Source organism: Plecotus auritus (genome assembly GCF_963455305.1).
Source record: "Plecotus auritus genome assembly, chromosome: 10".
In the NCBI taxonomy this organism is placed as follows: Eukaryota; Metazoa; Chordata; class Mammalia; order Chiroptera; family Vespertilionidae; genus Plecotus; species Plecotus auritus.
The window spans coordinates 35,345,205-35,372,321 of NC_137785.1; the positions used below are offsets into that span (position 1 = coordinate 35,345,205).

Here is a 27,117-nt window from a genome sequence, read left to right on the forward strand (position 1 = left end):
ATTATCAGTCCACTCCCTTTCTATGCCCCTGATTCTACTATAATCACCAGTTTATTCTGTTCATCAGACTTTTTATTCACTTGATTTTTAGATTCACTTGTTGATAGATATGTATTTGTTGTTCATAATTTTTATCTTTACCTTTTTCTTCTTCTTCCTCTTCTTAAAGAATACCTTTTAGCATTTCATATAATACTGGTTTGGTGGTGATGAACTCCTTTAGCTTTTTCTTATCTGTGAAGCTCTTTATCTGACCTTCAATTCTGAATGATAGCTTTGCTGGGTAGAGTAATCTTGGTTGTAGGTTCTTGCTATTCATCACTTTGAATATTTCTTGCCACTCCCATCTGGCCTGCATAGTTTCTGTTGAGAAATCAGCTGACAGTTGTATGGGTGCTCCCTTGTAGGTAACTGACTGTTTTTCTCTTGCTTCTTTTAATATTCTCTCTTTGTCGTTTGCTCTTGGCATTTTAATTATGATGTGTCTTGGTGTGGTCCTCTTTGGGTTCCTTTTGTTTGGGGTTCTGTGCGCTTCCTAAACTTGTAAGTCTATTTCTTTCACCAGGTGGGGGAAGTTTTACGTCATTATTTCTTCAAATACGTTTTCAGTATCTTGCTCTCTCTCTTCTTCTGGAACCCCCATAATTCTGATGTTGGTATGCTTGAGGTTGTCCCAGAGACTCCTTACAGTATCTTCAAATTTTTGGATTCTTTTTTCTTTTTGCTTTTCCATTTGAGTGGTTTTTGCTTCTTTGTATTTCAAATCTTTGACTTGATTCCTGTGGTCCTCTAGTCTGCTGTTAGGTTTCTGTATAATATTTTTTATTTCAGTCAGTGCATGTTTAATTTCTAGTTGGTTCTTTTTCATATCCTTGAGGGTCTCGCTAAATTTATCAGCCTTTTCTAGGAAATTCTTGAAAAACCTTATAACCGTGGTTTTGAACTCTATATCCAGTCGTTTGCTTTCCTCCATTTCTTTCATTTGTGATCTGTTTCTTTGTCTCCGCATTTTCGTTGCTTCCCTGAGTTGGTAGAGTAGCTTTGTGTGCTAGGTGTCCTATAGGGCCCAGTGGCTCAGCCTCCCCAGTTAGTTGAGGTGGACACTCTTGGTGCACCCCTTTGTGGATTGTGTGCACAGTCTTGTTGTAGTTAAGTCTTGATTGTTGTTGGCATCACTGGGAGGAATTGACCTCCAGGCCAATTGGCTGTGAGGTTCAGCTGTGTCTACGCTGGGAGAACTTCTGTGCTGGAGACACCCTTATAAGATAAGACTTGCAAAATTGCAAAAGCCTTTGTGCTCCACTTGGATGGGGTGGAGTCTCAGGGCAGAGCAGACAGCCTTGGCTTCCCATCAGCCCTGCCCTCAGTGTCCCTCAGTAATCACTGCAATCACCTCTGAGAGAAAGCTGCCCTCAAGTTTTGCCCGCTGCCAGACAGTCCAGTTTCTCCCCGAATGAGTCTGGGTTCCCAGAGTCTTGCCCAGAACTGGAGTTCAGCACAGTCAGGGGCTTCTGTCTCCCTACCACTTGAGAAAGCCAGCCGCACACTCAGCCGCCAGTCCTCTCCGCGCTCGCGTCTCCCTACCTCAGCCTCCTGCAGCTCCTCTGAGTCTCAATATGCTTTTCTCTTTCCTTCTAGTTGTAGAATTTCCACTCAGCCAGCTTCCCTGTGGTTCTGGATGATGTCCGTTTTGTCTTTTAGGTGTAGTTTTGAAATTGTTGTGCGAGGCAGCAGTTTAGGTGTTTACCTATGCCAACTGAGAGACCTAAAGTAACCACAAAGGATGGTCTGATATTAAACTTTAACTAAAAGCAGTTATGGTGGGTAGTTACATCCAAGGCTAGTATTGTGTGAATAAACAAATCATCTTTTCTGTCAAAGAACAGTTTAGACAGCTGCCATTTTGGACTGCACAGCCGCCATGTTGGCCACATGGCTTGCAGCTCCCCTGGGAGCCACCATCTTGAAACAGCAAAGGCCAACCCCTCCCTTTGAATTAGCCAATTGTGAAAGACTGTGTGCCTGAGCTCCAATCAAGAGCAAAGGACAGGTCATGTTCATCAGGGATTATAAACCCCAGCAGCCCACCTGCTTGGTGTGCATGTGCTTCCAGACCATGTGTGCGCACCCTTCTACATAGAAGTAAAGATGTTTGCCTTGCTGCCTGGCTCCTGAGTATGTTTTGTGTTCTACCAGGACCTCTGACTTGGGGGGCTCGCCTTATTTCTAACAGTATCTTCATTGACAAGGTCAACCTTTACCTTAACTGAGCCTATCTGTCTTTTTGCAGCTATAAAGAAAATTGATAAATATCCCTGCTCTCATGGAGTTCATATTCTAAGTGATGGTGATGAAACGGAATTTTTGGACTAGATCCTGGATTCTTTGTCCAGTGGAGTTAAAGAACGAATCCACGGACAGAGGGTAGTACATACAGCAAAGGTGGAGATTTATTGAAGAATAAGTACAGACTCCCGAGTGGGGAGAGGGAAAGAGTCCCACAGAATGGACTCCTGCATGGGGAGAGGGGAAGGGTCCCACCTGTCTTCCTGTTTCCATGGTTTATAAAGGCTGCAGTTCCTGTGCCCTGATAGCCCCTCTGAATGGTCAATATTCCCTTTCGAATTGGTTACTATAGTGACTTCTGAGGCCCTCCTTCCTCATTGTCCTATTCCCTCTGGGCTTTATTCTTCCTTCTTTATTTTGTAGAGATCTTTTTGGCTATTTCCAGTTCCCTTGTCTTATAGAAATGTAACTGCTCCTGGCTTCCTTGTGTTATGGAAATATACCTTTTCGCCCTAACCAGTTTGGCTCAGTGGATAGAGTGTCAGCCTGCAGACTGAAGGGTCCCAGGTTCAATTCCGGTCAAGGGCATGTACCTTGGTTGCAGGCACATCCCCAGTTGGGACTGTGCAGGAGGCAGCTGATCGATGTTTCTCTCTCATCGATGTTTCTAACTATCCCTTTCCCTTTCTCTCTGTAAAAAATCAATAAAATATATTTTTTTAAAAAATAGAAATATACCTTTTCCCAGTCTGTAGTCCTGTATTTTTCCATGGACCCCAATTCTAAAAATTCCCTAAACCTGCCTATATTCCCCTAAAATTCCTGTTTCAGTGACAAGAGAGTTGGGTTTGAGAAAAAGTGGAAATGTTGAATATGCAGGTGTGATACATATGGAGGAATTGGGAGTAGGGAAAAAAGTTGGGAATCTTCCACATATATGAGCCATTTAAAGCCGTAAGACTGGATGCTTTTTGTAAAGTTTGTGCATATTTGCAAAAATTTGGAGAAATGTGGAAGGATGCACTGAGAGACTAGAGAGAAAGGCTGAGGTTCAAATCTCAGCTGTTAAGTCTCTTGGAAGATGATGGCAGGCTCTTAAAGCCCGTTTGTAAAATGAATAGAATAACACAGCTTTCCAAATGGCTCCACCATTGCCACCTCCTGGCTTCGAGAAGCTGCCATGAAGTTGGAGTTTCCAAGATAGAAACGTAGCGTCCTGAAAGCCCAGGCTGAAGCCAGGACAGCCATATTGATTATGGGAAGTGTGAAAGCGTTGCGACCACAGCCATTTTCAGTTAGGGCAGGAGGCGACTTCCGGTCACCATCTTGAGAGACAGCAGACGCAGCTCTGAGCGACGTACTCATTGAGGGCCGGGCTCCGAAGGCACCTCGGGGCGGAGGCGCGCAGTCGTAGTCCCTCCCCCAGTTTGGGCTCCACCTCTCGGCCCCACTTCCGCTGGGTGAGGTCGCCTGGCGTCGCTGTCGTAATTCGCGCCGGCGGTTTGCCGCATCACGGAAGATGGCGGCTGCAGCGTTGAATGCCGGGTTGGGCTCCTCTAACTCGGGGCCTTCGGCGGCCTCGAGCGCGGTCCTGCAGGCCGCGGCCGGCATGTACGAGCAGCTCAAGGGCGAGTGGAACCGTAAAAGCCCCAACCTCAGCAAGTGTGGGGAAGAGCTGGGCCGTCTCAAGGTAGGGGTGGCCGGGGGCGCTACGAGGTTCTAGACCGAGCCGAGTTTCCGGACGCGGGGTTAACCGGACCACGTCTGGGATCAAATAGTGTGAAGGATTCGGAACAGCCAAAGTGCGGACTTGGAGGGGTGATAGAGAGTGGTTTGGGCACAACCCAGTGAGAGGGCAAAGTTTGGGTGCTTGGAGGCCTGACTGGCTGGTGTGGCAGGACGGGGTTTTTCAGGCGGCGTGTTCTGGATAAGACCAAATGGGAAATGAGGACTGGATAGGGTGATGAAAGAAGGCTGAGGTAATGGGCTGTGTAGTCTAGACCAGACCAAGTTTGGTTCTGAGATACTGGGGTGGGGTTAGGGATGCATCTGTAGGGAGTGGGAGGCCAGCCAAGTTGTGAAGGCTGGACTAAACCTACAAAAAAAAATGTCTTATAGTAGAGGACTAGAGTGGGGTTTATGGTACTTCAGACCAAATGTTTTTGGGAAAGTAGAAATACTGTGAGTTGGACCAAGTTTGAGAGGGGGTGTTGTCAGATAAGAAGTGAGGTGTGGGCTGGACTGTACCGGGAGGTTAGCATCCCTCCCTCCCTCGCTAGTGTGGATTGGGGTTGGGGGAGTAAGCTGGGCTCAACCCAACAGAGTATGGGAAAGGTCTGCAAGAACTGAAGGTGCTAGTGTTCCCCTCCTCCTCCCTCTCCCCCACCACCACTTTGATTCCATTGGGCCAAGCATGGATTTTGTCTCCTGATTCCCCAGTAGGGCTATTACTAATTGTAACATGAGGCAATCCTGAATGAGCACTCAGGATTTATGAGGACTGACTCCTTTAATGCTCATAACAACCTTATGAGTAAGCAATGATGATGAGTTACATTTTCTAGATTGGGAAACCAAGGCCTAGAAAAGGTAAGTAACCATTACTTGAATTCCCATCTTCTTTCCTTCCTTTTTCCCTTTCCATTCTTTCTTGTCAGCTGGTTCTGCTGGAGCTCAACTTCCTGCCAACCACAGGGACCAAACTGACCAAACAGCAGCTCATTCTGGCCCGTGAGTGTCACTGGAGTTGGTGGGGGGTAATGTGTTGGGGGTCGTGGCAGGAATAGTATTGTGGTGGCCAGGAGAGGGACTCATTCAACTGAGAGCCTGCCCTGTCACCCACAGGTGATATACTGGAGATTGGGGCCCAGTGGAGTATCCTACGCAAGGACATCCCCTCCTTCGAGCGCTACATGGCCCAGCTCAAATGTTACTACTTCGATTACAAGTGAGTATGGACTCTGCCTGATGGCAGCTCATTGATCCCTGGTGCTCTAGCTTGGGAACTTCCTCTCTGCAGAGCTTCATACCCAGAGACTGCAGGCTCAGGAGGTTGGCCTTGAGGCCCTGAGTCTCTGTTGGCCTCCATTCTGTCTCCCCCTCCATATTCCCACACTACATTTCCACTCCCCAGTGTAGCCACCATTACCTTTCATATGCCCTGGCCCCAGCCTTAACCCCTTGGATCATTCCTCCACCACCGACCCCCACCCCATGGCAGCCAGTAGGATCTTTGTGACACCAAACTTGGACCATGCTGATGCCCTGCTTAGAACCTATCATGGCTCTCCATAACCCTCAGGCTCCAGGCCTTGTTCTTTCCTGTGGTCTCCAATGCAGTATCAGCACTCTTCCTAGCTGCCCCATCCTAGCTCTGACCCCTGTGCCTGTGCTTCTCCTATCCCAGGCCTGTCTCTCCTGCTGGACTGTGAGCCTCCTAAAGGCAGAGGGGTATTGGTCACTGCTGTGTCCCAACTTTGCCTAGCATGGGGCCAGGCCCAGGGCATGGATTCAGTGGATATGTGTTGAATATAAAACAATGGTTTTATAGCTCAGTGGTGCCTGCATGGATTAATGATTAAGAATTTGACATCAAAAGTCAGACAAACCAGAGTTTGAAACTGATTTTTTCAATTCCCAATTATGTGGTCTTAGGCAAATGACCTTACCTCCCTAAGCCTCACTTCCCCTCTTAAAATAAAGGCTATGATTCCTAATATCATAATCATAACTAATACTTGTACAATACTTATTTGGGCTAGGTACTGTTCTAATCACTTTATCTAGGTTAAATCATTTAATTCACTTAACCCTTCTTCATTTAACCCTCTTCTTGTGGTATGAGTACTGTAGTAATACCCATTTTACAGTTGGGGAAATTGAGGCTGAGTCACTTTACTGAAGTGAGGTCACTCACTTGGGCCCATATGATTTGTGACTTCTTTTACCTCTCTGGACATCATTTTCATCTGAGAACCCAGGGCTCAATACCTCTCCGAGGGGACAGCATGAGACAGTCATAGGTAGTCCCTGGAACCTGGAGTGGGAGACACAGTAGGTACCTAAGTTCTTACCTTGGTTCCCTCACCCTGGTTCACAGGGAACAGCTCCCTGAATCAGCGTACATGCACCAGCTCTTGGGCCTTAACCTCCTCTTCCTGCTGTCTCAGAACCGGGTGGCTGAGTTCCACACGGAGTTGGAGCGGCTGCCTGCCAAGGACATTCAGACCAATGTATACATCAAGCATCCTGTGTCCCTTGAGCAGGTGAGTCTGGAGAAAGGGAAAGGAAGGGCCTGGCTAAGGAGGGTGGTGCAAGGACAGACATTAGGGAGGGTTTCCTGGAGGAGTGGATAGGGTTCACCCATCTTTCAGCCCATGGACTCATTTGTCTAACAAATATTGAGCACCAGCTATGTGCCAGGCACTGTGGTTGGTTTTCAGACTATACAGTGAACAAAACAAATAAAATCCCTGATCTTGGGAGCATGACATAAGGGTGGTCAGGGAAGATCTTGCTGAAAAGGTGAAATTTGAAAAAAGAGAGGAGTAAAGAACCCAATCATATGGACATCTAGGGGAACAGTGGTCCAGGTAGCCTGGACCTGCCAAAGGTCCCAAGGCAGAAACATGCCTGGTTGCCTGGCTGAGGGGTAGCAAAGAAGACAGTGTTTCTAGAACAAGGTCAGCAGGGTGAGGGAAGAGCCTTAGTACCCAAGGTTAGGAAGTAGTTCCTAGAGCTGAGGTCTCATGGGAGGATTTGGCTGTGGGGAGAGGCTGGGAGAGAGGACAGTTAAGGCAGGCAGCTCAGCTTGGGCAAAGGAGGAATGGGCTTGCCCTACATCCAGCTCTGTCTCCTCCTGTGATTGGATAATAGATGATATTAGTACATACCAGCCCAGGGCAGGCTGGGTGTGTGTGTGTGTGGCGGGAGGCGGGCGGGGAGGTGTATGGAAGTAAACCAGGGAGGCCTTTCTGGTAGAGCAGGTGCCCATTCTGCATGGGGAATGGGTGTTCTAGCAGAGTGGGGCTTATGGTAGCACTGGGAGTATGGTGAAGCCTCAGAGGGTAGGCCACTATGCTGTTTCTACCTCATCTTCTCATCTTCCCCACCCTCGGTCTCTGCAGTACCTAATGGAGGGCAGCTACAACAAGGTGTTCCTGGCCAAAGGCAACATCCCTGCGGAGAGTTACACCTTCTTCATCGACATCCTGCTTGACACTATCAGGTTCATGGGGAACCAGGGCCTTGGAATCTGGAGTCAGACAGCCCTTAACTGAATCCCATTCTGGCCACTTATGCTCTGGGGAGACTGGGCACATCAGTTTTCTTTTTCTGTGCACTGGAACTGGTCATGAGATTGTGGAAAACAGTCCTCATCTCGCTCTGGGCTGTTTTACCAGTGTGCCTATGCATTCCAGACCCAGAGCATTGATTTAGCACCCAGACAGTGCTCAGCAAACAGGGACCGTGCTGCCTTTCTTAGGAGTGTTCCAAGAGTCCTGTGACCTCACCTCAGATCACCTAAACCAGTGGTCGGCAAACTGCGGCTCGCGAGCCACATGCGGCTCTTTGGCCCCTTGAGTGTGGCTCTTCCACAAAATACCACGGCCTGGGCGAGTCTATTTTAAAGAAGTGGCATTAGAAGAAGTTTAAGTTTTAAAAATTTGGCTCTCAAAAGAAATTTCAGTCGTTGTACTGTTGATATTTGGCTCTGTTGACTAATGAGTTTGCCGACCACTGACCTAAACTATAAAACCTTTAGTTTCCACTTCTTTAAAATGGGGCCCTTAAACCCACTAACCCTTCGGGGGTTGCTCTGTGCACAAGTGACATCACAGAGGAAGGAAGGTGGGCATGACATTTACAAGTCCTTTGAGAAGTAAAAGAGTGCCCAGGTGGTGGCAGAGTATCAGATTGAGAGGGTTTCCATTCCTCGGGTGGCAAAGCCAAGCCCAGAGAGGTGGTGAAGGAGTGAGGATGGCAGTTTTGTGGATTTGGGTTATTTTTAATTATGAAATATTTTGACTCCAAAATTAAAGGAGTCAAAAGTGAGTGTCCATATACTGCTTGGCCTAAGAAATAAAATACTTCAGAACAGATGCACCCTCCCTGTCATCCCCACCCAACTCCCCCAAGCTAATCCCTTCTCCTGTTTCAGTGACTCCATGCCTTGTAGTTTTTCTACTCATTGTTGATCATGATACCTCTTGGCAAGGGTACAAGGAACCCCCTCAGGATTGGATCTAGAAATGGAGTGCAGCACCCTTGTAAGGGGTGTGGTGCTATGTGAAAAGACCCCCTACATGGGAATCCCAGGCTGACTTTCAGATAGCCCGAAGTCCTTGTGGCTGGGAGTGGAATTCAGAGTTTGGGCCAGGAAGTCAGAGAGACCTGAGTGTGGCCCTAGCTTTGCAAGCTGGTCAAGCTTCTCCCTCTCTCCCTGAGCCTCCATTGGTTAAACAGGACAGGTAACAAACATATCCCAGTAGTCGGTACTGAATTGAAGGGTCAGAACTTACCCATGTCAGATCAGGGAGGACAGAGCCTGGAGTGCTGTTTGTGTTCAATAGCGAGAACCTCATCTTCCCCCAGAGATGAGATTGCTGGATGCATCGAGAAGGCCTACGAGAAAATCCTCTTTACTGAGGCCACCCGGATCCTCTTCTTCAACACACCCAAAAAGATGACAGACTATGCCAAAAAGGTGGCTGGGGTGCAAGGGGTCATGGGGCCAAGGGGTGCACTTACTAATAGCTATGAGGGTGGCCTGGAGGGACCTGGAGCAAGACTGCCCAAGGTTTAAAAATTCAGGTGTGTATCCTCAGGCAAGTCACCAAACTTCTCTGAACTTCAGTTTCCCTATCTGTAGAATGAGGCTAGAATTTAACATGTGGGATGAGCTTAGCATAGCATCTGGCACAAGGTGGAGGTGAAAACTCCGTACATGTTAGCTGTTGTCCTTAACAGAATTCCTTGGAGGTTGTCGCTTTTCCCCACACAACTTTGCTTCATTTGGTTTGGGGTATTTGTGCAGGAGCAGTGCCCCTGGACATGCTGGTACATGGGATGCAGTGACCCTGGCTAGAAGAGGTGAAATTGACCTGAGTGGTGGTAACGGTTGATATTTAGTGGGCCAAACACTATTCTCAGCACTTCACAAGTGTTGATTGAATTCTCATAGCAGTTTAGAAGAGGAGTGTGATTAGGGTCCTAGTCTCAAACATGGAGAAACTGAGGCACAGAGAGGTGAAGTTACTTGCCTAGAGTTGTGCGGGTAGATTATGGTTAGTAAAGCAAGCCAGGGCCTACGTGGGTAAGTGCTGGCTCTATGGGGTGGGGAGGGAGCCTATGTGATCACCCCACCCATCTCTCATCCCTCCCTTTCTGCAGCGAGGGTGGGTCCTGGGCCTCAACAACTACTACAGCTTTGCCAGCCAACAGCAGAAACCAGAAGATACCACCATCCCCTCCACGGAGCTGGCCAAACAGGTCATCGAGTATGCCCGGCAGCTGGAAATGATCGTCTGAGCCCAGCAGGCACTGAGTGGGGCAGAGCTTACATTATTGAAAGCAGTTGCATTGCAGGGTTTCCTCTAATAAAGCTGAATGGACATTCTCCTAAGTCCTTGTCTCCCTAGGTGGAATGGTAGGGAGACAAGTCCTTGTCTCTGAAAAACATGGAAGTTTGAGGGCCCTCAGGGTCAGTCTTTGTCCAGTGGCCTTTGCAGAGGGTATCAAAACAAATGCCCACTGCAGGGTCTGGTGGCAGTGTGGCCTGGAGGAGCACAGGCCTTGGGTAGAGGAACTGTTGTACCTAGCTGTGGGCACAGGAGGGCCAGGCTAAGGTACCAGTTTTTTTAGTGAAGGGGATGAAGTATCGCAATTTTTAAAGTAAGTTTGCAATGAATTAAACCAGTTTTTTCAATAATAATGTGAAATGGAACCCTTGTGTGGGATACCACTTTGAGACCTCTTGGAACAAAAGGCATGGGCCCTGGCATGGGCTTGTCTTGGTTCCTGACCTTCCTGAGCCAATGCTGGGACTTACAAACTCCTACACCCCCAGCCTATGTTTCCTGCCTTGAAATTCTTGAGGTGTTTAAGGCTGAGTCCAAGTCTAGCTGGGCTATAGGTGGCATTTTCAAGCCTTCCAGAGTCAGTTTCCCCAGCTGTAAAATAGGAATGTCCACTCCTGCTTTCCAGAGTGATTTGTGCTGAACCCTTGAGTTTGGCACGAGATCAGCTCAGAAATGGAACTGATGGTATTATGGGGAATGAGACCATTTCACCATGGGCCCCATCAGTCTGGATGGTGGATGAATGGAACTTCCATTACTGTTGCTCTGGGTCCAACCTATTTCTAGGATGTGGTGCCTGCATGGAGACTTCTGCCATGCCCCAACCCCACTCCTTCAACCTTTAGTAGGTGACTTGAACAGGCAGCTAGGCATCTGGTTGTTGGTTATTTTATTGTCAAGGAGGGGAAGGTAGAGGCCATTGAACAGACTACACTCAGTTGGAATGGGTGGCCTGCAAGTCGAAGTGCTCCAGCCCGGCTACCAGGGAGCCGGCCAACTTGATGGTGGCAACCCAGGATGGCTCGCTCAGGTGGTTGGTGGGCGTGCTCAGCCTAGGATGAAAGTAGATTCAGCAGGGCCTGGCTGGTGGTGAGGCCTTTACCCCTTCTAGGCTTCACTTTCTCCATCTACATGAGGGACCATGTCTGAATATACTATAGGCAGTCTAGGGCAGGGCTATATGCAGTTAAACTAAATAGGAAAGGGGCCTGAGATTTGGTGAGTGTGACATCCCCCACTCTCCCTAGCTGAACTCCAAGGGGTCCAGGGCAGAGGGTCTCCTAGTGCAGTGGTCGGCAAACTCAGTCAACAGAGCCAAATATCAACAGTACAACGATTGAAATTTCTTTTGAGAGCCAAATTTTTTAAACTTAAACTATATAGGTAGGTACATTGTTATTACCTTAATTAGGGTACTCCTAAGCTGGCCTTTGCTAAAAACTCAAGGGGCCAAAGAGCCGCATGTGGCTCGCGAGCTGCAGTTTGCCGACCACTGTCCTAGTGATTCAGGATTCTCAGGAGCCAGGGTGACCGATCCTGAAATTCAATGTCGGGGTAATTAGATGATAGTGTCTCCCCTGGATCTGAAGACTCAGGAGTAGTCTCTGCAGCACTAAGACTGGAACATCAGTGCCCGCTGGCAGTCAAAAACTTGGGTCCCAGAGTTAGAAGTTGCCAGAGGCTAGAGGGAGGAGTGGCAGTCTGAGGGCTAGACCAGGGACTTCCTTTGGAGTCCTGCATTTATATCCGTTTGGTTCCAGAAGATAGTCATTTCCCCTCCTGTCCCTGAAGGGCTTGGAACATGGCCCCTCTTGGTACTCTCAGGGACAGTGTCAAGGCTGAGAAGACTGTCAGCTAGGACCAGCTTCCCTCCCTGGTGGCTCCAGAGAGCAACAAAAGTAACAACAGGGCCAGGAGTCAGCTTGAAGGGCTGGATACCAAAAGGCTGGGCCAACGTGTTCCTTGGAGCCCAGTTGGGTTTGAGTTGCAGCCAAGGAAAAGGTCAAGGGTAACCTGGGGTCATGAGCAAAAGTGCTTAGTGGGACTCTACCCAAGAAAGTTGGGTTTGGGACTTAAAAGGGGTATGCCCTCCTCTCCCTAACTCCCCACTTTCCCTCCCTAACCCCCTACCTCTCCTCACCAGGCAGACACGTTGCGTGGCAGGCGGCGATGGCGTGGCTGGTGGCGGCAGTAACACTTGCAGGGGCAAGAATTAAGCACCTGGAAGGGTGGCCAGTGGCGTCGGGCAGCAGTGTTAGCCGTCGCCGCTGGAGGAGCTCCGCCACCACCACCTCCACCACCTCCGTCAGTCATGGTAACTGCAGTCCTTTCACGAGGACCCTCTCCAGGTGCACCATCCTCACGGGTCGCGCCCCGGGCTGCGCGCGGGCCCTTGTTTCTGCGTGTGCGGGTTTTGATGGGCGCGGGCATGGGCGCAGGTGGTGATGGTTCGGCCTTAGTGGGAGCTGGAACTGGGGATGGGGATGGGGATGGGGCCTGGTCTGCAGCCAAGGCGAGGGGCGGGGCGGTAGCCTGGGCTGACTCCAAGTGGCCTGAGCCTGGGTTTGGTGGGAGTGCTGCGAACAGTGGCGTTGGCTGGAGAACTGGTGGCTGTGGTATGGGCTGCGGCGCCAGAGGCGGCGTGGGTGGTGGCGTGGGCGGTAGCAACTCCAGTTGGCCGGGAGGCCTGGGGCGCACCGGCTCTCCATTGGTGGGCGCTGGGAAGATGAACATAGGCGGTGCAAGCAAAGCGGGTGCGGGCCTCCGGGGCCTGGGAGCTGGGTGCGTCTGCCCTGGCGGAGGCGGCAAGGAGCCCCAGGGACCTGAGAACGCGGCTGTGCGCCGCCTGGGGGCCCCGATGCCTCCGCCTGCCCCGTTGAAGCGGAAGTGGCGTTCAGGGCCATCGGGAGGGCTCACCCAGTCAAATTTGGGCTTCGAGCCTGGGAAGGTGGTGTAGGGTGGTGGCGGAAGGGCCCGGGCGTGGGACGCAGGCACGGAGGGGGGTCCAGAACAACCCTCGCCGTCTCCATTACCGCCCTCTGCTTCCTGGGTCACCCGAGGGACCTCTCCAGGGGAGCGAGCGGCCCCAGGAGCCAGGGGCCCTTGCTTCAGGACCTCGGCATAAGAGATGGCGCCCGAGGCAGTGGAGAAGAGTCCCCTGCCTCCGCTGCCCCCTAGCGAGACTTTGGCGACTAAGGAACTCGATGCTGCCGCTGGGGGCAAAGAAGGCCCCGACTTGAAGGTGACTTTACACAGCAGACTCAGGCCGGACTCGGAGGCCACAGGCCGGGCCATTTCACCCTCGCCTGCTTGGGCAGGAGCTCCTCCGCCGGCCCTGCCGGCTGCCTGGCGCTCGCTGCTGCGAGGGACCTGGTTTTCTATGGGGGTTGCGGCAAGTGTGGCCAGAGCAGGACTTATTTTGTGGTCCGAGGTCTGCTGGTCGGAAGGCGGCGGTGGTGACGGCTTTCGCGGCTCCAAGGATGGGGGAGTCAGGGATGGGGCCCTCGGGACTGGGTCGGAGTCCTCTTCGGTTCGTGGCAGAGGCGGCGGTGGCGGCGGCGGCGGCGGTAGTGGGCGGAGGCTCGGAGGGTCGCCCTGGCCGCGATGGCTTGCTTCCAGTAGACCACGGATCCGAGGCACCGGAGTGCCCGTGGGTTTTCGCCACTTAGACGGCGTGGGCAACAGGGTCCCCACGGGGGGTGGGGATGTGGAGACCGCGGCCGCAGCCGTCTCCTCTGAAGGGGGCATCACTGGCGAGGGCAGTTCTAAGGGCAGGGGCAGGGGCGAGGGTGAGGCCTGGGGCTCCGGGGGTACCAGGAGTCCCTGGGGCGCTGAGCTGCTGGGGAACCAGACGCCCAGCCCGCGAGCCAGGCGTATGGCAGGGGAGGAGGGGGTCACCTCGGGCTCCGCCAAGGATGTCCGGCGGGAGTCGGAAGAGCGGTCCGAGGCCTGCTCTTTTCGGGAGCCCCCGCCGGCGGACGGCTCCGACTGCACGTTCCCCATTTCTGACGGAGGTCGGAGACTGTGGTCAGAAAAACTTGTACCAGTCAGTCTGCCAGGTCTGTGGGGGCCCGACGAAACTGGCTGTACTTGGTCCACTGAGGCACCAGTCTCGCATTCGTGTTCCCTGACTCCCGACGCTCACGCCTTCTTCCCCATGGCCTCATACAGCTGCTTTAACACACAGGCTCCATCCTTAGTTTAATGAGGTTCTATCCCTAATGCCTTGGCTGGTCCCTCAGATCACATCCCTACACTTTGGCCACCTCCTAGGTCTTCAGGCTCCAAGACACAGGTCTTGCCCGTTTTTCTCTCTCAGGCCACATCATTCATGATGGTTGTGCTCAGTAGCCTATAAGGTCTACAAGTTCAAACTTCTCTCCCTGCACTGTAACCTCACCCCCACTCTAGTCCCGCCCCCAATTGTCAGGAAATAGGGCCTCCTCAACACCTACTCAGGTCTGGCCCCGCCTCCACCTAACAAATTCCAGGTGTTCTAGTAATGCTCAGCCCTCAGTCCTCACCTCTAATCCTCTGATCTTTCTCTCTATCTCTATGTCGATCATTTGGGGCCTGCCTTCTATCCAAGCAGCGGCAGAGCTTCAGGCCTCACTCCTAAACTCCTTCCTGCTCGGGTTCTACCGCAGGCCTCAACACTCAGGCCCCACCCCTTCCTCCAAGTTCCGCCCTTGGCTCCTCCGCCCAGAGGTTGCCACTCACCGATTTCTCCTGCCCACCAAAGTTCACACCACGGCCCCCTGGGCCCAGGGCAGGGCGGGGAACGGCCGTAGAAGAAAATAACCGAAAAGAACGGGGATGCGGGTGAAGGCAAGTGGGCGAGACAGCTAGGGCGGACCCCGAGATCTAGGCCCCGCCCCCTGGCTCGAGGCCACGCCCTCCTGTTAGACAGCTTGAAACTGGCCTCTTACGAACCTGGATCTCCCTTGGAAATACTCGGGGGTCTTCTTCCCTACTCCTAGGCCTCGGAGTTCTAAGCCCCACCCCTTTAGAACGTTCTCCTTAGCCCCTCCCCTTTACCCCGTCCTCCCATTAGTCCCTCTCCCTAAGGCCCGCCCATTAGGAACACTGCCACGTAGCTCCTCACTTGGGTCTCTCAAGCGCCCCTTCCCCAAAACAATTTACTCCTAAACTCCCAAGACCCTCTCTGTCCATCGCCAGCCCAGAGGGCCCATCCACCATGGACCGGCCCTTCTCCATGACGTACTAACTTGTCTGCGCCTTGGGCGTCCTGTCTCTCCTTTTCCGGGCCCTCAGACCTCGCCCCCTAGTGAATGCTCCCTTCTCGCCCCACGCCTTTCGAACCCGGCAGGCACTTAGCCCCTTCCGTCTAGTACCCAAAGCGTAAACCCTCGCCTCTTTAGAACGCTGAGACCAGGCCATGTCCCGGACCCCTTCCCCACATCCTTAGGCGCTCATGGGTGGGAAAGTAGGGTATCCTTTCTGGATCCTGAGAAAATGGGGGCTGGGGGCTGTTCCCTGGAGCTGGTGCCGGGCTCTAGGACCCAGCGGGCAAGTACTCCCGCCTCGCGTTTACACCACCCCAAGCCTCCCCCTCCCCCTTCCCATCTTCCAAGCTCCCCCTTCCTCCCCCCTCGCCCCGGCTCCCGGAGCCCGTCTCTAGCGCCGCCGGAGCAAGCGAGGGAGCCGGAGCGAAAAGAAGGAGGAGGAGGCCACGTCACCGCCGCTCGGAGCCCGGCCGGAGCCTCCCAGGCAGGTGCCGAGGAGGGTGAGGGGGCTAGGGCTGTCCTGGTGTGGGGACGACCTGCACCGCGTTTCGCCTCCTGCCCACCGGGCCGTCCCCAGATCCCGGCTGGAAGAACAAGGGGGTGGGGGCTCCTAAACTACGCGGCAGCCATTTGGGGTAGCAGTCTCCATTTGGGGGGCCTGGACTTCCTCCGAGGATGCTCCATTCATAAAATTCTGTACAGGACCCCCACCATTGAGAAGCTGTGGGGACCACTCCTCCCGGGAAACAGATGTGTGGAGAGCATAGAGCACCCAGAAATCCCGGCGTCCCTTCGAAGCGAGGCCCTGCAGGGGACCCCTGCCCTTTTTCTCTGCTTCACCTGTTGTCCGGGGAGGCGGGCGGACAAAGGAAGCAGTGTCACGTGACTGCTCATTCACAAAATCCCATCCCATTGAGAAAAGGGGGCTGGGGGCGCTGGCGGCTCTGCGGCCGCCCCTTCCCCTATTGAAGGGCCGGGGAAACCGGTAGCCTGCTAGTGGGGGAAAGGGCCAAAGTTCGTTGCATGGGTCCCTAAGTCTGGGGCGCCAGGGTCCCTGCACTAGGTGGTAGTGAGGGGCTGGACGGCGGCCCGAATACTGGGGCAGAGGGCTAGGTCTCCTGAGCTGGGGGGCGGGGTAAGATGGTTTTGAAGGATGCTGGGGCGGGGAGAAGGAGGGATCAACTCCCACCCCCCTTCCCCCGCCAATTTCTCCCCTTCGCCTTCCCGCGGCTGGGGCCGGAGGGTGCAGGCTTTTTTGTTTTGTTTTGTTTTGTTTTTGTGAATGAAATGCTCTCTGGATGTGTCTCCGTAGCCGGTTTCTGGCTTCCTCTGCCTCCATCTCCCTGTTGGCCTCTTTCTGGTCATTTCTGGTTCTCTCCCTGACCATCTCCCGTTGCTGGGTGACTCAGTGAACTCTGCATCCGGTCTCATTCATAAATGCGGGAAGGCGGAGTGGGGGGGCGGGGGGACGGGGAGAGCCCAGTGGCCTGAGCGGCAGGGTGCAGAGGCAGTGAAGGGGGGATTGGAGCTGACTTGATGGACTCTAAGAAAATATGTATGCGCAGGCACCCAGCTGTGAGGGGGAAGGATGGGTGGGGCTGTGGGTATGAGTAGGAGAGGAGAGAAGGGAGGAGATGGGGTTGATGGGTATGAGCAGGAGGGGGGAGGGAAGTGGAAACCCAAGGCTGTGGGGGTTCGGATGGGAAAGATGGGGAGAGGGAGAAAAGGGGTATGGAAAGAAAAGGTAGATATGGAGAAGGTAGGGATGGGAGAAAAGAGATGGCATGAGAAAGAAAGAAGCCATGCTGGAAGAAGGGGGTAGGGAGAGAAGGTGGGTACTTGAAGAAGGTGGAAATGGAAGGTAAACTGAGTATCAAAGGTGAAAGTTGCAATGGATCCAGATGTGAGAAATGAAGAGGGGAAATGAAGGGTTCGTGAGACATCAAATGTGAGAACAGGATTGGAGTTCACTGACCATGTTGTTCCTGTCCCCCCACCTCCAGGTACATGGTTCGGGTCCGAGCTGTGGTGATGGCCCGAGATGACTCCAGTGGGGGCTGGCTGCCTGTGGGGGGCGGGGGCCTCAGCCAGGTGAGCTTATGTCGGGTCCAAGGGGCCAGGCCCGAGGGGGGGGCCCGCCAGGGGCACTACGTCATCCACGGGGAGCGACTCCGGGACCAGAAAGTGAGCCACCCTGGGGCACGGGACTAGGGTGGGGGCCTGGGAAAATAGGGAAATGGGCCTGGGAGTGCAGAGGTGAAATCAGGTCATCTCCAAGCCTGGGAATCAAACCTGAGTGTGGGATGGAGTTTGGAAGTGGCTTTCTGTCCTATGGATAAAAGTTGGGAGTTTCGAGAACATTTGGAGTATTCGGCAGGTCTTGTCCACTGCCATCGCCTGATGGACTATCATAGCAGCCTCCTCACTGCTCTCCTTGTCCTGCTCCCTCCCACACCTCAGTGTGTACCACAGGGGCTCTGCTAACACATCACTCAGATCACATCCCTCCTCTGCTTAGAACCTCTCACTGCTCCATCTTGTCCAGAGTCCTCACCTCAGTGCCCTACACTCTTGGCCCCTATCTGCCCTAAACACCTGGAGGCATTTGGTGGGGGACTATCTGGAAATGTCAAATAGGGCTTACAACCCTATATTTGAGTTCAGCAGGCATATTCTGGGCTGTCTGGCACAATAGGGAAGAAAAGTGTTAAAGTTTCAGTTGGGGGTGTAGTAGAAAGATCTGGATGGTTTGAAAAGGCTTGGGGGAAGGGTTGCATTTCAGGGGAGGGGTCAGAAGGAACAATGCATGGGGATTTGAAATGGTGTGAAGGAATATAATGATGTTGGGCAAGGATATAAGGGATTATCTAGGGCAGTGGTCCACAGGTTAAGAGCCGCTAGCAGGGTCGCGTAAGACCATCAGAAAACACAGATATTTACATTACGATTCATAACAATAGCAAAATTACAGTTATAAAGTAGCAACGAAAATAATTTTATGGTTGGGGGTCACCACAACATGAGGAACTGTATTAAAGGGTCGCGGCATTAGAAAGGTTGAGAACCACTGATCTAGGGTGTTGACCAGCATGTGTTGAGGAATCTGTGGGAGTTTGATAAGAATTTGGGGGGTAGTGTTTTGGGAGATTATTGGGGTGTTGAGAGGGGATTAGCAGTAATATTCTGAGGAGTTTAATAAAGTTTGGGGAATACTATTGAGTCAGAAGGAGGGATATTTGATTATCAGAAGTGGACTAATTAGTTTTTTGAGGCATTTAATAAGATTTGGGATTCCTATTGGGATATCAGAGGGGGGATATTGGAAAAAGGGATCAGGGGGTTTAGAGGAAATATTGGAGTATCAGAAGTCTGCTCAATAAAATTGGGGAGTGATGTTGGTCAGGGTTCAGGGGGTTACACCTAGGATAGAGAAATGAGGTTTAGGAGTATGCAGAGAGGCTGGGGGTGGAGGAGAAGTCCTACGCATGGCTGGATGGAGGTGTCTGACCTGCTCCTCCTGCCCTCAGACCACCTTGGAGTGTACGCTGAGGCCAGGCTTGGTTTACAACAAGGTGAACCCCATCTTCCATCACTGGAGCTTGGGTGACTGCAAGTTTGGGCTAACATTTCAGAGTCCTGCAGAAGCTGATGAGTTCCAGAGGAGCCTGCTGGCAGCACTGGCGGCACTGGGTCAAGGTGAGTGGTACAGGTGGTGGGCACTGGGGGCTGGGGTGGAGGGGTGGGAGAAGCTGGGGTACATGGAACTCATTCTCTGCTTCTCTCCCTGTCCCAGGCTCACTCACTCCCTCCTCCTCTTCCTCCTCCTCCCCTTCCCAGGACACTGCAGAGACCCCCTGCCCTCTGACGGTGAGTTTCCAGGACCAGCTCTGCTGGAAGGGCAGGGTTTATTTCTGTTCTACAACCATTATTGAGCACCTATTGTGTATCAGGCATCATGCCACAAGCTAGGGACAGAAATTTGGGCCCAAACTATCAGGTCAATTCTATCCCAGTTATTCTAGTTTCTGTTCTATCATGATAGAACATATTCACACATTCATTCAAGGGTATTTATTGAGCATCTTTAATTAGCAGTGTTTTAGGCACTGGGGATACATCACTGAACAAAACCAAGTCCTTTTCCTCATGGAGCTTCTCTTCTAATGTGGAAAGGCAGATTTTCTTTTAAAAAAGATAAACTATAAAATGAATAAATATTAAAAGTAAATGTATGAGCAAATTAATGACAAGTCCATCCTTTTAGTGTCTCAGGATACAAACCTTGAAGTCAACCTCGACTCCTCTCCTTTTTTATGCCTCTCCATCGGCAAATATTGGCTTCACTTTCAAAATGATCAGACTCTGCCTCCAATCTGGTAACTGCCCAACCGCATCTCCCAACTAGACCATCCCACCAGCTTCTCATTGTCAACGCCTTCACACCCCCCCCCCCCCGCCAAAACCTCTTCCTGAACACAACCAGAGGGACCCTATTGATATCTAAGTCAGATTATTGCCATCCCCCAGTCAGAACCCTCCCCAGGGCTCCATCTCACTCAGGGTAAAGGACAAAGTCCTTACAGTGGTATATAAAATCCCACACCATCTGGCCCCCTCTTTTTCTCCCTCTTCCTCACTCTGCTTCAGCCACACTGATTGCCTGTTACTCCAAAAGGGTAGGCACATTTCTGTCTCAGGGCCTTTGCACTGGCTGGTCCATCTGTCTTGGGACACTCTTTCCTAAATTTCTACATGGCTTATTTCCTTATATTTTTCAGGGCTTTACACACATCACCTTCTCACTGAGGCCCTCCCTGAGGAACCTGTTAAATTGCAATATCTTAATGTTCCTTATTCTGTTCTAATTTTTCCCCAGCTTCTAAAATATTGTACTTATTTTCTTTCCCAATAGACAATTTTCTTATCTTTTAATTTACTGTCATTCTCCCATGCTAGAATGTCAGCTCCTGGAGGGCAAGGATCTTTTGTTGCTTTCTTGCAGCATCTCCAAGGCTTAAAACAGGGCCTGGTGGAGATACAGTAAGTGTGCAGTAAAGATGTGTCAAATAAATTTATTGAATCAATAAATGCCCAGAATGTCCAATGTGATTTGGCACTTGCTGGGAACAGTTGGAGTTGCTTGAGAACACTGAGGAACAAAACTGGTTCTCTGGCCCTCGCCGGTTTGGCTCAGCGGATAAGGCATCGGCCTGTGGACTGAAGGATCCTGGGTTCGATTCTGGTCAAGGGCACAGGCCAGGGTTGCGGGCTTGATCCCCAGCAGGGGACATGCAGGAGGCAGCTGATCAATGATTCTCATCATTGATGTTTCTATCTCTCTCTCCCTTCCTCTCTGAAATCAATAAAAATATATTTTAAAAACACACACACACACACACACACACACAAAACTGGTTCTCTGGGCAGACCAGGGGAACTCCCAGTGTAGTGGGAGATTCAGGTGTGTCTACAAAAACCACATAGACAGTTCTTGATTATTGAGCGCTTACTCAGGAAAGATGGCATCCCTTCCATGCTTCATCTCACATCCCTACAAGAGCCTATGTGAGCCTGGCATGTCGTGGGTGTTCAATGAATGGCTACTGAAGATAGTAAACAGATGACATAGGAATGATTCCCAAGTTACAGAAAGGAAACTGAGGGTCCAAGAAGTGATGTTTCAGCTTGTAAAGGATAGAGCTTGGTCTGGGTGGAAAAGAAGGAATTCTAGGTGGGTGAAACTGCCCCAATAAAGGTGTGGTGGTGAGCATGAGGCAGGAAGGCAGCTGGCTGGCCAAGGGAGAAGGCTTCTGAGGAGGGAGAAAGATGATTTGATGTTATGTAGATTCGTGAGCTGAGCAATATCACTCCCCAAGCGGGGGAGGGGGGGAGGGGGCGGGGGTAAATAACAATAACGATAACCATTTCTAGCTCTTCCTGAACGTCAGGCATGTGTTATGCCCTTTACAGTGGCACCTAACCACAGCCTTAAGAATAGACACTATTATAACCCTAATTTTACAGAGGAAGAAACTGAGGCTCAAAGAGATTTGCTCATTTGCTGGAGGCCACACAGCTAGTCAGAGAGGGAGTGGGGTGGTTTGAACCCAGGCCTGGCTGGCCACAGAGCCCTCGCTGGAGGGGAGGGGGTCTATGTGAGGGCATCAGCTGGGTTGTGCCTATCTGGCTCTGAGGCTGCCAATCTCCCCCAGTCCCACGTGGACAGCGACTCCTCCTCCAGTCACAGCCGCCAGGAGACCCCTCCCACCACCACTGCAGCGGCCCCCCAGGTCACCGAGGAGTCAGCTTCCAGCTTCGGGCCAGCCATGCCCCACCAGCACCGATGCTCCTCCGCTCAGGTGCGCCCTTCAATCCCCAGCAGAAGTCTGGGGCACCTCATGGGGCGCGGGAGTCCCGAAGTGGGCAGGAACTGAGGCTGCAGAGGGGGAAGAGACCACGAACACTCGGGGTGGTTGACCGGAGTTCAGGGTGGGATAGGGTGGAATTTGGAAGTCTGGGATCCTTGGAGGGTTGGGTGAGGGTTTCCAGCGTCTCCTGCGCTCCTGGAAATTAGTTCTGAATTCCAGAGGGGTTTGGTGGACGACTTGGGCAATGAATTCTTCTAGTATTAGGGGGTTGCTCTTGGATTTTGAGAGTGCACAGGACGGGAGCCTGGACTACTGGGCCCTTAAGTTGTGGGCTTGGTGCCTGGATTCTTCTGTCTGTCCCTAGATTTCCTCTGACCCTGCGAGGGGAGTGGGCTAGGGGTTTGGAAGACTGCTGGACTCAGGCCACAGCGTCCCAGGACAGGATCCTCGGATGAATGAAGCCTGTGGCGAGGTCTTTGAATTCTCGGGTTTTCTGAGACTAGGCTGGATTGTGATTGTGATGGGATGTCAGGAATCACAAACCCCACTAATGGGTTCTCCGTCTCTTCATCCCACAGAGCTATCCTCCGCTCCTACCGTTCACAGGATTTCCGGAGCCCTCAGAGCCCCTGGCCGGGGCAGGAGGGCTGGGCTGGGGCAGCCGCGGTTATGAGGATTACAGGCGCACCGGGCTGCCCTCGCCCCTGACCCTGTCTACCTGCGTTGTTCGCTTTGCCAAGACTGGCGCGTTGAGAGGTGCAGCCTTGGGGCCCCCAGCCGCCCTACCTGCCCCCCTCCCAGAGGCTGGACCTCCCGGACCAGCCAAGGCCTCCCTGGAGGCGGAGGAGGCTGCACGCTGCGTGCACTGCCGCGCGCTCTTCCGCCGCAGAGCAGATGGGCGTGGTGGCCGCTGTGCGGAGGCCCCGGACCCGGGTCACCTACTGGTGCGCCGTCTCAGCTGCCTGTGGTGCGCAGAGAGCTTGCTCTACCACTGCCTGTCGGATGCCGAAGGCGACTTCTCAGACCCGTGTGCCTGCGAGCCGGGCCACCCACGCCCTGCTGCACGCTGGGCCGCGCTGGCCGCACTCTCCCTGGCGGTGCCCTGCCTCTGCTGCTATGCGCCCCTGCGCGCCTGCCACTGGGTTGCAGCACGATGTGGCTGCGCGGGCTGCGGAGGTCGCCACGAGGAGGCCGTGCGGTGAGGATGGCCTGGTGGACTCAAAATTGAGGGTCCAGGACCCCCGGGCTCCGTTTGGAACCCAAATCTAAACTTAGGCATACCTGGAACTTGAAGCTCGAGTTTAGATTGAGAGACCCCAGACCTGGAACCTGGATTCCAAATCTAGGATTGAGGGATCCCAGGCCCAGCTTCATTGAGCTGTCTGCCTAAGGGGTCCCAGGCATCCTGAGTTCTGGCATCCTCATCCTGCTGTGCCCCTCCCCCCATGACCTAGACTGAGGCGACTCCAGTCATCCCCAGGCGCTACACTTCAGGGCACACAGGTCCCTGACAGAGGCAGGGCCCTGAACCCTGACTGAACCCGCCGATTACAGCCCCAGAACGAGTCAGGAGTTTCGAATACCTGACCCTGCCTGTATACAATTACTCCCAGATCTTGAGATCACAGGACCCAGAATCACCCCAAATGGTTCCTGAATACTCATCTAAAACCTGGGGCACCCATATCTGAGGTGTTCTAGCCCTAGGACCCCTAAGACACCAAGCCCTCTTAAGATGCCCTGGGTTCGAGGATATGCTCAAATAGATGTTCTCTGACTAAAATGGCTTGGGAGACCCACCTCATAGCCTCACCTCTTCCCCCCGTCCCCCAATCCAGACATCAGATTCCAAGATACTCTGGGAGCCAGAGATCAAAGACAGCTGCAGACATCCCCCCCACCCAACCTCCCCAGCCAATGTTTCCAGGAGCTTTGAATCTCATATATAGGACGCTGAGGTGCCTAGTACTTTCAGATTAGGACTGAAGGCCACCAACACCTCAGGACCCAAGACACTGGTACCATATCCTCAGATAGCCCTCTTGGACTTAGATTTCAAGCCCCAGAATGTCCTGGAATCTTTGGCTTCTTTGTACCTACAGATTCCCCAATCCTCTAAAGGCTGGAAGCCCGGCTCCCAGAGGATGGGGTGTTCATGACAACCCTGACCTTTGTCCCCTTGGTCCCCAGCCTAGAGTGACCCCAAGGTGCTTTAGGAGCACTGGATCCAAGACCCCAAGGTGCCACTGACCTTTCAAATTCAGGGCTCAAGCCTACACAGCATTGGGATTATCCCAGACCTGAGACCTTGGTCCCTTCATACCAGAGTGAGATTTGAGTTGCCCCAGGACCCCAGCACACTCAGATCTGATTTCTTTGAATTCAAACCTCTCTAGTCTGATATTCCCTGTGATATGCTGCCCTTTGAATTCTGCTATCCATAGGTCCTTGAGATCCCCAAGATCCCAGACTATGGAACTCTGGAATTCTAGTTCCAGAGTCATTCTCTTCCCCCGCCCCCCCTCACCCCCCGCATGTTCCCAGAATACCACATAACTATCTCTTTACCCTAGAGGGGGCAAAACCACCATTGTGAGCTTACTTTTTTGGATTCTAGGACCACTGAGTTCCACCACTCTCAACATTTCCATAGATGATTGTGCAGGCTATTCACTAACCAAAGGCACCTGGCTAAGGTGGTGAGTGGGCTGGAATTCACACCACACTTCTCTCAGAGGAAGGTGTGCCTTTTTCTAAGTTGCACAAAGGCGCCTTTGGGGCCAGCTATGGCTCTGCTGGTGTACACACATACTCTCTCCAGCCTTCCAGGTTCTTTCCCAAGCCCAATCTTGAGTCCTGGTCCTAGTCCAAGCTTTTAATGTTTCACGCTACATTAACCCCTTCTCTTACATCTCAACCCCTTCTCTTACATCTCAGAGTTGAGGGTTGCTTCAGAAAGTTTGAAAGCCTGTTTCATGGCCCCCTGAGACTCCTGTTCAGGGGAAAGGGGATGTCAGAGTTTCTTTCCCATGAGTGGAATGGGACTTCAGGGTCCCTCAAATCTGATGGCCTGAATAGGGATGAGGGGATCAAGGTCTTGGAGCAACACCATCTTAAATCAGTATATGGGCTTGGGGCCTTCATCTGGTCCCAAGCATCTGGAAACGTGCACTTACCTTTCTTCAATACCTAGACTTGGGTGGCAAGGTTCAAGGACTAGGTCAGGGGGGCTAGAGAGATAGAGCTTTGTCACTTCCTTTAAATGATTAACTATTTCTTACATCTGAACCTGTGAGATTCAGCTCTCCCAACCAGACTCTGGGATGGGTAAGAAAAAAAGGGGGTGTCCCTCTCATCCCCACTCTGCCCAGCTCTCATCACTGTTAGACCCACCAGAGCTGAGACAGAGGGACTGGGGCTGGGGCACCCTGGGTCCCCACCCCCCTCTCTGTACCTCCAGTCTCCTCCCTACTGTGATGGGCAGGGGAAAGCTCCATTCTTAACCTACCTCGTTTTGGGGAGGGGTGGGACAGGGGACCAGAATGCTGTAAGGTGCTGTGGGATCTGCAAATGAAGTGGTGGGGGCTGGGAGAAAGTTCCCCCACACCACCTTGTCAAGGTCTCCCAGTCCTGTGCCCTGATGATACCCACCTCTGATCCATGAATTCTCTTCATCACCCCAAAATTGGGTGCATGGAGGGCTGATCTTGGGAGCCAGGAAGACCTCACACCCTGGAGCCCCAGGCCTAATTTCCCAGCTGCTTGCCCCTCAGATTGGACACTTGGCCCCCAGATTTAGGGGAGGCACCCTGACATTTAATTTCCTGATCTTGATTCCAAGCCAGTCTGTGACCTCAATATTCTTACTGAAGTGGTGAGGGAGCCAAAGACCCAGCCTTGTCATTGGAGGAGGGGGCATGAGATATTCACTCCAAGAAATGTCTTCGACAAAGTCTTAGCCTGTGTTTTTATTTGCATTGACGTGCCCCATCCACTCACCTTCCTGAACTGTCAAACCAGTCTCCTACCCAGTTCTCTTCTCCGTATCCTTTAGTCGCAAGCAGACGCTTAGCTGAGTTTATACATTCCACCAAATGCATTTATTGAACACCCATTATATGCCAAGTCCTGTTTTAGGCTCTGGAGAGAAAGCAGTGAACAGAACACAAAAATTTCCCACACGCTGCTTATGAACTTTATAGGGAATGACACAAATAAATGACATGTAAGAAATGATACGTTCTGTGGGGAAAACGTGGAGATGAGGGATAAAGTCAGTTTTAGCCAGGGTAATCGGGTTGGGCCTCACTGTTGAGCATTGGAATAGAGCCCTGAGGGAGTTCTGTGGGTGTCTTCTGGAAGAGGAGCCCTGCGAGTGAAAGAAGGGTCAGTGGAAGGCCCTGCGGGAGAAGCATGTCTGGCAAGTCAGGGACATTAAGGGAGCTGGAGTATCTGGAGGGGAGAAAGCAAGGAGGAGGTTACTTAGGAGATGAGGGCAGATTTGTGGGGACTTGCAAGCCATTGCAAAGACTTTGGTGTTCACCCTGGGTGAGAGGGAGCTATAGGAAGGTTCCAAACATGGGGGGGTGGGGGTTGTGACCTGACTTAGGTGTTCACAGGTTCCCTCTGGCTGCCTCTGGGGAACAGACACTGGGAAGGGAGGTAAGGAGGAGGCTGATGTGATGGTCCTGGGGAGCCAATGGTGCAGAGGACCAGGGTGAGAGCAATGGAGATGGGGAGAAGTGTTTTTGAAGGTAGAGTACACAAATTTAGATATGGGGTTTGGCTCGGGCAATTTTTAATGTTTTATTAGGGTTAACGAAGGCCTCTTGAATACCCATTCTTGAGGTAGACAGGACTAAGGTGGAACCAGATTAAGGGTAGGTAGGCTCTGCCCCTGAGGAGGAAATTCTGGCCTTTGTTCTTGCCTGAGGCTCAACACCTAGGCCACCCCTGCTCCCAGCAGAATTAAACTAGGAACTACTGGAGATCAGGATAAAGAGTCGGTAAAAGATTAAATCTGGAAAAATTTTAACAACAACAACAAAACAGTAGCAGTAATAACAGTAGTAATAGGTTAAATAGTTAAACGCATGGACTTCAGAATGGTCTGAATTTGAGTTCTGGCACCACTACACATTCAATGTAACTTACCCTCTCTAAACCTCATGTACTTGGCCCAGTGACACACAGGAAAAGCTCAATATATGTTATTCTACTAAGCACTTACATACAGGACTCTAACCCTCACAACTGTAAAAGGTAATGTCCCCTTATAGGTTAGAAGGGAATTTGGCAGGGACATATGTGAGTAGTGGAGTCAAATCGTAACCCCTGTTGGCCTGACTCCCAGGGTGTAATCTCAGTCACGGGCTATGCTGCACCTGCTCCCTCTCTCCAAGGCTTGGGAGGCAGAGGGATGAAGGCGAGACAAGCACAGTGTCATCCATGAGGAGGGCCTCTGTTGGGGCCGGACTTTCTGAGTTCCTGACTTAACTCCAACCCTAAGCAGAGAAGGAATAAGTACGTTTCTAGATTTGGAGCGGAGGTGGAAGAACACTTGGTCTAGGGTGCTTTATGAGCTGAGGGAGGCTGAAGAAAAATCCGAAGGTGCTTCTACATTGCAGCAGTAGCGAC

At 52.0% G+C, this 27,117-nt stretch overlaps 3 protein-coding genes across 6 annotated transcripts; 2 read left to right on the forward strand and 1 right to left on the reverse strand.

The window, feature by feature from the left end:
- Positions 1 to 3,579: 3,579 nt before the first annotated feature.
- PSMD8 (proteasome 26S subunit, non-ATPase 8) lies at positions 3,580 to 9,910 on the forward strand. The gene is made up of 7 exons (XM_080646070.1): positions 3,580 to 3,976; positions 4,944 to 5,016; positions 5,131 to 5,233; positions 6,386 to 6,551; positions 7,413 to 7,513; positions 8,881 to 8,992; positions 9,679 to 9,910. Exons 1-7 carry the CDS (start codon positions 3,806 to 3,808, stop codon positions 9,814 to 9,816), a joined length of 864 nt encoding a protein of 287 aa, XP_080502196.1. The 5' UTR covers positions 3,580 to 3,805; the 3' UTR covers positions 9,817 to 9,910.
- A 140-nt stretch (positions 9,911 to 10,050) lies between these two features.
- GGN (gametogenetin) lies at positions 10,051 to 13,987 on the reverse strand. The gene is made up of 2 exons (XM_080646071.1): positions 12,007 to 13,987; positions 10,051 to 10,918 (listed from the first exon to the last, which is right to left on the reverse strand). Exons 1-2 carry the CDS (start codon positions 13,866 to 13,868, stop codon positions 10,801 to 10,803), a joined length of 1,980 nt encoding a protein of 659 aa, XP_080502197.1. The 5' UTR covers positions 13,869 to 13,987; the 3' UTR covers positions 10,051 to 10,800.
- SPRED3 (sprouty related EVH1 domain containing 3) lies at positions 12,139 to 25,701 on the forward strand. Of its 4 annotated transcripts, none has more exons than XM_080646067.1 (6): positions 12,139 to 12,180; positions 17,116 to 17,296; positions 18,640 to 18,808; positions 18,906 to 18,979; positions 21,325 to 21,471; positions 22,059 to 25,701. In XM_080646067.1, the coding sequence occupies exons 2-6, from the start codon at positions 17,120 to 17,122 to the stop codon at positions 22,680 to 22,682; spliced, it is 1,191 nt and encodes a 396-aa protein (XP_080502193.1). In that variant the 5' UTR covers positions 12,139 to 12,180; positions 17,116 to 17,119; the 3' UTR covers positions 22,683 to 25,701. The 4 variants fall into 4 exon arrangements, with proteins under 4 accessions (XP_080502193.1, XP_080502195.1, XP_080502192.1 ...); XM_080646069.1 differs by having other exon boundaries at positions 12,142 to 12,180; positions 17,116 to 17,203; XM_080646066.1 differs by lacking the exon at positions 12,139 to 12,180 and adding an exon at positions 13,873 to 15,596.
- The last annotated feature ends 1,416 nt before the right edge of the window (positions 25,702 to 27,117 follow it).

Bases quoted from the DNA above. Each gene is read 5' to 3' on its own strand.
- PSMD8 (XM_080646070.1), top strand. From the start codon at position 3,806: ATGGCGGCTGCAGCGTTGAATGCCGGGTTGGGCTCCTCTAACTCGGGG. The intron at 5,017-5,130 runs GTGAGTGTCACT...TGTCACCCACAG, and splicing joins ACAGCAGCTCATTCTGGCCC to GTGATATACTGGAGATTGGG. The intron at 5,234-6,385 runs GTGAGTATGGAC...CCTGGTTCACAG, and splicing joins TGTTACTACTTCGATTACAA to GGAACAGCTCCCTGAATCAG.
- SPRED3 (XM_080646067.1), top strand. From the start codon at position 17,120: ATGGTTCGGGTCCGAGCTGTGGTGATGGCCCGAGATGACTCCAGTGGG. The intron at 18,809-18,905 runs GTGAGTGGTACA...TCCCTGTCCCAG, and splicing joins ACTGGCGGCACTGGGTCAAG to GCTCACTCACTCCCTCCTCC. The intron at 18,980-21,324 runs GTGAGTTTCCAG...AATCTCCCCCAG, and splicing joins AGACCCCCTGCCCTCTGACG to TCCCACGTGGACAGCGACTC.
- GGN (XM_080646071.1), bottom strand. From the start codon at position 13,868: ATGGGGAACGTGCAGTCGGAGCCGTCCGCCGGCGGGGGCTCCCGAAAA. The intron at 10,919-12,006 runs GTGAGGAGAGGT...CTTTCATCCTAG, and splicing joins CCACGCAACGTGTCTGCCTG to GCTGAGCACGCCCACCAACC.